Here is a 12,216-nt window from a genome sequence, read left to right on the forward strand (position 1 = left end):
AAAATCATGTATTTTATTGTATAAACACAAATTTGCAGTGTTTTTAATTTTTTTCCACATTTCAGCACATACTAGTAATGAATGTATCTTTCAGATACACATGACCTACACTGTAATTTTTTTGACCATGACCTCTGCAGGGTTAAAGGGTCCATGCGTGGACTTACCCAGATTCACTCCCTCTGAGCTCCAGCAGCTTGAAAGGCACCAGGGACAGATGAGGAGGAGCTGAATTATCTGGCATCATGGCAAGAGCTGAGGGGGCAGCTTTCTCCCAGACAGAACTGCTGGAAGAAGCCATTGTTCCTTCGATGAGCCCTCCCCACAGAGAGCAGCAGGTGGGCACCATATCTGAGTCTCCATAAACCTGGCTCACACTGTTTTCCCTGCCCTGGTGATTCCCCAAGACCCTGCCCCACCCAATTTTCAGGCCCACCCACGCTGTTTCCAGTTGCATTTCCACATGAATGACCTGTCTTGGCTCATGCTTTAGATTTTCTTAAAATCTCTCAGACAAGGAGCATCTGGCCTCAGCATGCCTCATACCTCTCACTAAATGGCCCCAGGCTTGACGCTAGCAGCAGCTGGCTTTGGTTCACAGCTTGGCCTTGCCTGAGCACCTCCAAGCCCAGCACAAGTAGCACCCTCTGCAGATCACTTTGTAGTTCATGCTGGGTAGTCCCAGGCAGAACACAAGTGATGGCTGACCTTGGCCTGTACCTCCCCAGAGGTCCCAGAGCCAGAACACCCATGAACAGTTTCAGACCAAGTTGAAGCACCACCCAACCACCTCCATAAGCAACACACTCAAGGGGTGTACTCAGAGGGCCCCAGAGCCCCAATGAAGCATGTCCTGCTCTGTGGCATGTGACCCTATACAGCTGATCCTCCACCGTGGTCAGTGGTCAGAGCTAGTCCTTGCAGCTGATCAGCCTAATTAACATGACAACAGCAATCAAGGCTCAACCACAACAGGAGGGCGTACACCCAACATGAGGTATGGGTGCACTTCGAGGCCCAACTTGGGTAATCAGGAAGGCTGTGCCAGTGGACCCTACAGAATACCTTCTACATAAGGCCACTCTAGCAAGCCCAGAAGACATAGCAGCTCTATCTAATACAGTGGTACCTCAGTACCCTTCATTAATTCACTCTGGAACTTGTGACGAGTGCCAAAACTGACAAGCACCAAACGAAGCATTTTCTCTTGTGGGGCTGCTTCATAACTCATACAAGTTCTATCAAGTGTGACGAGTCCCAAGCAAGTGCCAAGTGCTGAAACATTGTTTTCTTCTCAAAATGAGATGAGAATAGGGTATGACAGGTTTTGAAGCTGATGAGTACTGAGGTATGACTGTACAAAAAAACACAGGGAGACTGCCAAAATGTGGAGACAAAGAAACGTGTCCCAAATAAAAGAACAGAACAAAATCCCAGAAAAAGAACTAAGCAGGGGGGAATCTGCCTCCAATGCTGCCCTCGCTGGATGGCCATTCAAGGGGCCCAGAGTGTCAGAAGCCCAGGCTGGGACGACATGGCGTATCGTCCCATTAGAGCAGTGCCCTGCAGCTATGCAGAGGGCCGGGAGTGGTCAGCGGTGCCAGGGGTCCAGTGGGAGGGAGGAAACCTTCCTGTGAGTGTAAGCCAACCAGCAGACCCGACTGAATGCTCACATTGGGAATATGATATGGAGGCAGAAAGATGAAGGGCAGGTATGTCCCCTGTGCAACCGCCCCCTGGTTGGATCAGAGCAGGACATGAGTGGGCATGTGGAGCACTGCCTTTCTAAGAGGGAAGGCTCCTGCATGGCTGAGGATGATGCTGTGGACATCGAGCATGAGAATAACAACCATTTGAGGAGTACAAGTGGTACAGGCAGAGGCGGATGTGGGCCACCACTCTCCTGGAAGATGGTTTCCAAGACTCTGGCTTCATCATGTGCAGCAGCAAAGAAAATCCAGACAGTGATGCTGACTTGGATGTCGATGGGGATGACATTCTGGAGTATGGGAAACCACAATACACAGAGGCTGACATCATCCCCTGCACAGGCGAGAAGCCTGGTGAGGCCTATGACAGCGAGGCACTCTGGGGCACAGTCCTAAATGGTGGCCCTCCTAGCACATGCATCACGCCTGAGTTCTCTAAATGGGCCAGTGATGAGATGCCATCTACCAGCCACGGGGAGAGCAGCAAGCAGAAGGCCATGCAGAAGACCTGCAAGAACAGCAATATTGATAAAATAACCAAAGATTTAGTTATGACCACATTTGAGGCCTTGAAGGCTCAGGTCAGGGAACTTGAATGGCAGCTAACCCATGGGGACCATTACAAATGCCTCATCTGCACAGACTAATACTCAATGCCCCTAATGTCTACCCAGTGTTGGCATGTGCACTACGAGGAATGCTGGCTGGGAACCCTGGGTGCCAAGAAGCTCTGCCCTCAGTGAAATACTATCAAGCACCCTGAGACCTGCAGAGAATCTACTTGTCAGCTAGCCACCTCAGGCAGGCTTTGTCTCAAGCAGCCCCACCTGCCTGCCTCTGTGATGTGACCCTATCCCTTGTACATACATGTGTGTACACACATACACACACACAGGCATCTGGAGCCAGAGTGGAGGCTGTGGCCCAGACCCTGCCTGCTGGCTCCCATCAAAACTAGGGACCATAATTAATCCAGGTTCTGTTCCCCAAGTGGGGCAGGCAGGTAGGTGTAGGTGAGAAGGGTAGCAGGGCAAGACTCCTGAGATCCTGCCCCCAGACTGACAAACAGACATGCAAACACCAGACTGAAGCACATGTAATACAGACCATGTATGTTTACAATGTTGTGTATAAATGGGATAACTTCTCACCCTCACCTTTGATTGTATGATAGAGCTCCCCTTTGGTTGTATGATTTTTCTTCTCTTTTTAAGAATACCTGGAAGCAGTGCCTCCTTCAGGGGTGGCTGGGAGCTTAGCCCATCCACCTCTTGGGGTGCCTGCCTCTCCCTCTCCCATGGTGTCCCTTCCCTCTACCATGTGCTCAGTGTTCAGTGGTATATAAATATATGCGTCAAGGGACATGATCCTCTCCTTAGTCTTAGCTCCTGGGGTTCTTTATAAGGAATTGGGGAGGGAGGAGACACAGAAATGGGAACCAAGCTACAGCAGGGGCTGAGACTGAGGTTAGATGAGAGTGCTCCTCTGCCTAGCCTTCTGCTAAAAACCATTCCTGGGATTAGAGCTGCTATTCCCAGGGAAAAGTGTTGTCTCCCTGCCCCTCACCTGGCCCCATGTTGTGATGCTATGTCCATATATTCTATACAAAGGTACTAGTCCTTTCCCTTTGTAAACTACATTTGACATGAATTAAACCAATATAAATAAACAAAAAAAATAAACAAAATGGAGACAAGCAATCTACTAGATGCAGAGTTCAAAATACTGGTTATAAGGATGCTCAAGGAACTTAGGGAAAGAGTTCATGAACTTAATGACAACTTCAACAAAGAGATAGGAAACATAAGTGGAACTAGAAAACATAAAAATGAACCAGTCAGAAATGAAGAATACATTAACTGATATGAAGAATGCATTACAGGGAATCAACAGTGGAATAGATGAAGCAGAGTACCCAATCAGAGATCAGAAAGATAAGGAAGCAGAAAACACTGAATCAGAACAGCAAAAAAGTAAAAATAATCAAAAAAAATAATAATGAGGGAAGTGTAAGGAGTCTCTGGGACAACTTCAAGCATACCAACGTTCACATCACAGGGGTGCCAGAAGGAGATGAGAGAGAACAAGAAATAGAAAACATAGTTGCAAAAATAATGATGGAAAACTTCCCTAATTTGGTGAAGGAAATAGACATACATGTCTAGGAAGCGCAGAGAATCCCAAACAAGGTGAACCCAAAGAGGCCCACACCAAGACAAATATCGTAATTAAAATGTCAAAGGTTAAAGACAAAAAGAGAATCTTAAAAGCAGCAAGAGAAAGACAGCTGGTTACCTACAAGGGAGCTCCCATAAGACTGTCAGCTGATTACTCAAAAGGCCAGAAGGATTGGCAAGAAATATTCAAAGTGATGAAAAGCAGGGACCTATAGCCAAGATTACTCTACCCAGCAAAGCTATCATTTAGAATCAAAAAATAAAGAAGTTTCAAGACAAGAAAAAGCTAAAGGAATTCATCACCACTAAACCATTATTATATGAAATGTTGAAGAACCTCCAAGAAGAAAAAAAGATGAAAAATATGAACAGTAAAATAGCAATAAATACATATCAACAATTGAATCTAAAAACAAAATGAACAAGCAGAGCAAAAACAGACTCATACAGAGAATATTTTGACAGTTGCCAGATGGGAGGGGAGTTGGGGGGATGGGTGGAAAAGGTGAAGGGAGTAGGAAGTACAAATTGGTTGTGACAGAACAGTCACGGGGATGTAAAGTACAGCTTAGGGAATAAAGTCGATAATATTCTAATAACTACATATGGTGTCAAAGGGTATGAGATTTACCAGGATGATCACTTAGTAAGATATGTAATGTCTAATCACCGGGGTATACACCTGAAACTAATATAACAATGTATGTATAACAATGTATGTCAATTATAATTGAAAAAAAAATTAATTAAAATGGAGTCATTTTTACCATTTCATTTAATCATTTATGTTGGCTTTTTAAAGCTACTTCTTTACCTTATTTGTTAGTGATTGCTGTAGGTATTACAATATGCATCCCTTATCACAGTCTAATCTACATTGATATTACATTACACCAAAAATGAAAGAACTTTAAGATGGTATCATTCCATGTACCCTGCCAGCCAGTTTAGCCATTCCTGTGCCTCCGCTGTCACATATCTACTTCTTCTCAGAATCAATCCTCATTGTTCGCACATTTCACATTTGTAAATTCATCTACTTGCTAAAATTGATCTGTAACCCCCAAATCAACATTTACAGTTCTTTTGTAGTCATTCATGAATGTGTGCAAAGCAGAAAAAAATGTGAGTTGCCCAATGCACATGCTCACAGCTGAGGTCGAACAAGGCAACATTCTGCCTTTTTTTTCCAGCTCTCACACTGTAAACAAGCACCCTTTTTGCAGTCTATTTAGTGCCATGGATTTTTCACTTTTGTGCCTTTTGTTGGTAATCTGGCCATTTAAAGTGGCCCACAAACACACTACTAAAGTGCTGTTGTGTAGTGTTCCTACAAAGACGTAAAGCAGGAAGTGTCAGATCCCATGAGAGATGTAAAGAAGGAAAGTCATGACTGTCATAATTTTCTCTCAGGTAATTTACCACCTAGTTAGGGAAACAAGCAGGGATCTGAAGAGGTAAATAAACAAATGTGCGAAAATGTATGAAAATAAAGATGTTGTCTAATAATAATGTTCATATGTAAGAAGAAAATTATTTGGACCATCTACTTACATATTTCCTCCTTTCACAAATATTCTTTAAAAATTGGAGGCAGAAACATGCACTGTTTTTCTGCTGGAATGGATGTTTTCTACTTTGCTTTTGCAAAGTAGAAAGAAATACTGATGTTATACGTAAACCCAATTTGTGACACAAACCCAATTTGTTGAAAGCAGAAAGGAAAATATCAACTGTTCAGACTCTTCAGTGCTGTTTCCTTATTTTTATACCGTATCCTGGGAAGATGTTAAGAACCTAGGTGCAAGGACTCCAGAATTTCCACTACTGAGTAGCTGGTATCAGACTTAACCTTCTGACCAGAAACAGCTATGAAATCTGGACTAATAATCAAAACAGCTGTCTGAAGTCACTGAACATCAACCAACCAGGACTGAGGTCCTTTACATCTCTCCTGGGCTCTCACACTTTCTACCATACTCAATAAACCAATGTTGATTGATTATTGTGTTACAGCCATGTGTCTGTATCCTGAATGAAACATTAAAACTGCTGGTGACATAATATCTGAAAGAAAGAAGGAAAGAAGCATACTCAGTTCTACTTTCTCTACTTATGGACATGGCAAGTTCCTGCAGTTGGTGAGTCAGCTTATCTAAGAGACTGAGCTCCTCCTCCTTTTTCTGATGATAGTTTCCGACAGGTGCAGGTTCATCAGCCTAGGAGAGAATATAAGTCCATTTTACTGAAAAATCTGTTTCCTTCATATTTTTTAAAAGGGAAAAAAACTCCAATAAGTGGTGGAAGTCAAAATAAATTTCAGTATGAGTCTAGGCCTCCCTTGGAGAAATAAGATGAAAAGAAATGCAGATGATTAGGTTGGAAAATAAACCAAATGAAAAACGAAATTATGACTTGTTTTTTGTTGTGCTCCCTTGCTAGGTATCACAGACCATCTAATTATAGGTGTACTTGGTAAGGACTACATTCCAGGCAGAGTGGCTTTGGTCGTAAAGATAGGCTCCAACCCCAGTGCTGCCACTTCTTGGGAAAACTGTGCTACCTCTGGGAGCCTGTTCCCTCATCGGTGAAACAGGGGTGGTTTTCAAATGTAGCGTCAGTCTGCCTCCTAAATTAAAGAATTCTGTGTCACTGGAGAAATTCAGAAGTGATGCTCAGGGACACTTGTCTCAGCTTTAGTACAGGAGTCATATCTTGGACATGACTTTCAGCCTTCTGCTTGAAATGCTTGTGAGTGTCTGGCCCTGGCACCTACCTAAAAGCTCAGGCTCATGTTCAAAGAAAAACTCCTGAAGGGACTGACTGCCAAGAGTAAGTTCTAGTTCCTCCTGTTTCTGCAGAGTAGAGTCACTAACATCAGAGGTGTCCTTGACACAAGCAGCTTCTTTACCACTTTCCCTCAGGGCAGGTTATATATTGTGTTGTGTGTGTCTCTCCCTCCCCCCTCCCTCCTTCCCCTCCCTCTCTCCCACAACATAATGCAAATTAAAACAATCTTAAACCAGAAAACTTACACAATGAGAAAATAAAAATAGCTTCTTCCTGGACTTTCTGAGTCCTCAATGCTGATTGAGTTCATTACAGCTGCACTTTTATCAGCATTTGGAGCCTGGGCTCTTCTGCTCCCAAGCTCACACTCAGTAAATCTGTCAGGGAGTCCGCACCGAGCACAGTCAGACTTCATCACTAATGCAAACCCAGAATTCCCTACTCTAATGAATTCCCACTCCCTGAAAATATTTGTGAAAACAGATTTTCTCTAATATCATTAACCATAATACTTACTTTGTTTAATTTTTGAAGAGCGTTTTTATTTTCATCGATTGCCTGTTTCAATTGGATACATCTAAATTTTTAAAAAGAGAGAAAAAAAACTGATTTTTCTATTGTCAAAACCAGAAAGTTATTTTGTAAAATCATACATAAGTCTTTAAGCAGGCAAGGCAGTTAGCAACTGTACGGTTTATGTTTAAAAATCCACATGAAAATGCTTTTCCACCCATTAGTTCAGGATCCTTATAGCCCAGCTCTAAGGTGCACAGATGTGACAACCAAAGCTCAGAACGCTTCAGTGACTCTGGGCTTCAGTGCCCTGACTCTAAAATGAAGAAAGCACTTGACTTGAAATGCTTCTCCCACACTAAAATCCACAAAACTAGGACCTAGCCAAGAGGACACTCTAAGAATGATGATAACGGCTCAAAGATATTGAGCACCGAGCAGAATTCTAAATAGTTTACAAGCATCACCTCACTACAGCCTCAGAACCACAATCCCTCCAGATGGAAAAAGGGAGGTTCTAAAAGGTGAACAAACTTCCAGACAAGATGGAGGTGTAGGTAGATACACTTTGCTTCCTCACACAACCAAAAAGACAACCACCAATTTAAAAACAAAAGACAACCAGAACTGCCAGAAAATTGAACTGTATAGAAGTCTGACAACCAAGGAGTTAAAGAAGAAACATTCAACCAGACTGGTAGGAGGGGAAGAGACAGGTAGTCAGGGCAGAAAGGATATGAGATGAGGTGGCTGCTGCAGACCAGGCAGTCCCACATGTGGGCAGATAAACCAGGAGGAACAACAGGGAGGCAAGAGAGACCACATAACCCAGAGTTCCAGCACGGGGAAATTAAGTCTCAAAACCTCTGGCTGTAAAAATCTGTGGGGGTTGCAACAGTGGGAGTAACTCTCAGCCTCACAGGAGAGTTTGTTGGAGAGACCCACAGAGTCCTAGAATGTACACAAACCCACCCGCCAGGGAATCAGCACCAGAAAACTGCAATTTACTTGTGGGTAGTGGGGGGGGAGCGACTAAAAGCAGAGAGAAAGCTGAGAAAGCAACATTGTTCCCTCTTTGACCCCTCCCCCACACACAGCACCACAAAGCTGTGCAAAGGGTTGCCCCACCCTGGGGAATACCTAAGGCCCCGCCCCTTACTATGTAACAGGTGCACCAAGACAAAAAAAATACAGCCCAAATGAAAGAACAGATCAAAAATCCAGAAAAAGACCTCAGCACAAGGAGATAGCCAACCTATCTGATGAAGAGTTCAAAACACTAGTAATCAGGATACCCACAGAAATGGTTGAGTATGGCCACAAAATAAAGGAAGAAGTGAAGGCTATACAAAGTGAAATAAAGAAAAATATACAGGGAACCAACAGTGAAGGGAAGGAAACTAGGACTCAAATCAATGGTTTGGAACAAAAGGAAGAAATAAACATTCAGCCAGAACAGAATGAAGAAACAAGAATTCAAAAAAATGAAGAGGCTTAGGAATCTCCAGGACATCTTTAAACGTTCCAACATCCAGATTATAGGGGTACCAGAAGGAGAAGAGGAAGACGAAGAAATTGAAAACTTATTTGAAAAAATATAATTTCCAATTCCTAACTTATTTGAAAAAATAATGCCTAAAGGCATGATTTCCTTTCCTAACATGGAAAAGGAAACAGACTTCCAGGACGTCCAGGAAACTCAAAGAGTCCCAAAGAAATTGGACCCAAGGAGGAACACATCAAGGCACATCAGCATTAAGTTACCCAAGACTAAAGATAGAGAATCTTAAAAGCAGCAAGAGGAAAGGAGACAGTTACCTACAAAGGAGTGCCCATAAGACTTTCAGCCGATTTCTTAAAAGAAACCTTATAGGCAAGAAGGGCTGGAAAGAAGTATTTGAAGTCATGAAAGGCAAGTACCTACATCCAAGATTGCTCTATCCAGCAAAGCTATCATTTAGAACGGAAGGGCAGATAAAGTGCTTCTCAGATAAGGTCAAGTTAAAGGAGTTAGTCATTACCAAGCCCTTATTATATGAAATGTTCAATGGACTTATCTAAGAAACAGGAGATCAAAAACTCTGAACAGTAAGATGACAAAAAACTCAACTATGAACAACTGAACCTTAAAAAAAAATGAAAACAAAAACTAAGCAAACAACTAGAACAGGAACAGAATCAAGAGAAATGGAGATCACATGCAGGGTTTTCAGTGGGGAGGGGGTGGGGAAGAATGTAGGGGAAAGGTATGGGGAAGAAGAAGCATAATTAGTAGCCATAAAATACAAGGGGAGAGGTTAAGAATGGTATAGGAAACAGAGAAGTCAAAGAACTTATATGTACAACCCATGGATTCGAACTAAGTGGGGGAAGCTGGAGGGTTGGGAGGTGCAGGGCGGAGGGGGGATAAACACGGAAAAAACTGGGAGAACTGTAATAGCCTAATCAATAAAATATACTTAAAAAATAAAATCTAGTAAAGCAAGTAAAATCACCTGCACTTTTTCTTTCGTTGTTTAATTAATTCAACTTGATGTAAATTTCCTTTAAAAATATCAATCCTAACAAATGTAGTTAAATTCCTTTAGACATTTTAAAATTCATATAAACTTAATTTGCTTTTAAGAACTTTGAATGCCTGACTTAAGTTAGTGTTTTTCAAATAATTCTAATGAGTCATTTAAACTAGTAGAATGACTGTCATGTTCTTTTGAATGTTGTAAGCTCTTTAAATACCCCAAACACACAGATTATCTTGATGTCCTAAACTTAATACAAAAGTATTAATAATCTAATTCAATGTATTCCATCGTGACTATATAATTTTAAACTCTATTTAATTTTAAACTCTTCCAGTGATTAAAAAAGTCAAAAGAAAACAAAAACACTTATCCACCAGGAACATTTGAAATCTTGCTTCTCAGTATTGTCTTCAGTTTGGTTCAAATAAACACATAAAACTTCTCAAAAAAATACACACACACACACTTATCCACCAAGAGGGCAGTTTCCCTACCTCAGAAATTGTTAATAGACAGGTTTCTGACCAAGTCGCAGGATCTGGGGTACACAGGCCACAGACCTACCATAATCCTGCCTAAGCCACCAATGTTCACTCTGAGCAGTTCTGTGTAGTTGCAGTCACAGCAGCAAGTCTGCAGCCTTCAGGTTAGAGGGGTTTCTCCTAGATCCACGTTATACCATGATGTAACTCTCCCACTGGATTCACACGGACCAAGGCCTGCATCTCCGCTGCAACTTCAGTGCCGTTCCTTCTCTTGCTGGACTGAATCCTGCATTCCTTAGCAAACTTAAAATATCTTTATTGCCTTCCTACTTTAGTGTCTGATAGCAAAGTAGAGTCAGACAAATATGTCACATAGCAAAAAAATAATGCTAGACAAAGTAACTACCACCGTGAACTTTAATTTTCTCATGGTGTTATTGTGAAAATTAAGAACAAGTTTTTAGAGTGAGGACCACACCGCTTGGTTTATAAGAGTACAAAATAAATTGTCTCTTTTTAACATTGTAATCCTCTATTTAACCTTATCATTCCAATATTTAGACTTGATATAGTTGCAAGTAATATTTTAAAATACATTTTGAAAAATTTCATTGTTACCTCAGTATTATTTCTCATTATTATTTTATCCTTTTAAAAATTATACTAATAAAAATTACAAAAGAAATGGCCTCAATCAGTTTCCACACTATAAATACAGCTCATTTGAAGTACAAAACAGTTCCTGGAAAACTTAGGAAATCTAGTATGCTTTACCTTTGGTAAATATCTCGCCTTTTACTGGCTTCTAGAGCTCCTTTCAATCGACTCTCAGAAAGCAAACTATCAACCTACAACAAACAGAAATTGTTTAAAATACCATATTCTCAAATACAATATAACCTTGGAAATAAAATTGTAATCTTTTGCCAATACTTTATGATGAACACATACAATGAAATGGAAAGAATTTCACAGTGAACACCCATATACCCACCAGCTAGACCCTACCATTAACATTTTACTATACTTATACTTATTTGATCCATCTATTCATCGGTGTGTCTTATTTTTTATGCATTTCAAAGTAAACTGCAATCACCAATACATTTCCTCCTAAGTAATACACCATGGGTATCACTAACTAGAGTTTGATTTTTGATGTAAAACATACAATGAAATGCACAAATCTTAAATAAGCGTCTGTATATACCTATGTGACCCAATCCCATCAACATACAGAAAAGTATCATTACCCCAGAATGTTCTCAGGAAGTATGTACTCTTTTTAATATATATATACACTTATTTTTCAGAGAGAGAGGAAAAGAGGGAAAAAAGAGGGAAACATCCATACAAGAGAGAAACATTGATTGGTTTCCTCTTATATGAGCCCAGACTGGGCATGAACCTGCAACCCAGGCATGTGCCCTGACCAGGAATCAAACAAGCCACCTTTCACTTGGCAGGACAATGCCCAACCAACTGAGCCACACAGGTCAGGGCTGTATCCTGTTGTGTAATCCTTTCACACAACATATTTTTGAGATAATCCTATATTGTTTGTTATGTGTCATTAGTTTGTTCCTTCTTATCGCTAAGTATTCACTGTATGAATACACCAAGTTTGTTTATCCTCACTCTTAGGTCTTACAACCTTGACTTCCTGTTTTCCAAACACTACATGTAACTTTGTCAATGTATTCAAAACAGAGCTATATACTTCTTTTGGGTTCTTTTCTTTACATGATGTAAAGACACAGTAGATGAAGAGAAATAAAAGTCCACTAGCTTCTCTACTATTGCTATTTTTCATCTGAGTGTCATTTACAACACACATACGCCTGGTGACAGTTGTCATGTCAGGCATGAACCAGCTGTGCTCTTGTCTCCTGGACACCAAGTTGAAATCTGTTCCATGTTTCACTTTAGGTGTCCTCTGTGGGGACAGAGAAGAATGAGCTCACACTATTGAAGAGCCCTTCCTAGACACCCAGGGTACCCAAGGCTCCTGAGCTAATTC

At 41.3% G+C, this 12,216-nt stretch overlaps 1 protein-coding gene and 1 pseudogene across 4 annotated transcripts in view; one reads left to right on the top strand and one right to left on the bottom strand.

The window, feature by feature from the left end:
• Positions 1-12,216, bottom strand: part of NPHP1 (nephrocystin 1) — an 84,848-nt gene that overhangs the window by 67,896 nt on the left and 4,736 nt on the right. For 2 of the 4 annotated variants that reach the window (XM_053923930.2, XM_053923931.2), the window contains exons 2-5: positions 10,971-11,044; positions 7,193-7,253; positions 5,981-6,105; positions 168-287 (exon numbers count right to left, since the gene is read on the bottom strand). In XM_053923930.2, coding sequence (XP_053779905.1) covers positions 168-287; positions 5,981-6,105; positions 7,193-7,253; positions 10,971-11,044 — 380 coding nt within the window. The remainder of the gene's footprint in view (positions 1-167; positions 288-5,980; positions 6,106-7,192; positions 7,254-10,970; positions 11,045-12,216) is intronic. The other 2 variants (XM_053923932.1, XM_053923933.2) reach the window with 2 other exon arrangements.
• Positions 1,503-3,047, top strand: LOC112315159 (E3 ubiquitin-protein ligase RNF220 pseudogene; annotated as a pseudogene).

The sequence above is a fragment of the Desmodus rotundus genome, chromosome 5 (assembly GCF_022682495.2).
Source record: "Desmodus rotundus isolate HL8 chromosome 5, HLdesRot8A.1, whole genome shotgun sequence".
Classification (NCBI taxonomy): domain Eukaryota; kingdom Metazoa; phylum Chordata; class Mammalia; order Chiroptera; family Phyllostomidae; genus Desmodus; species Desmodus rotundus.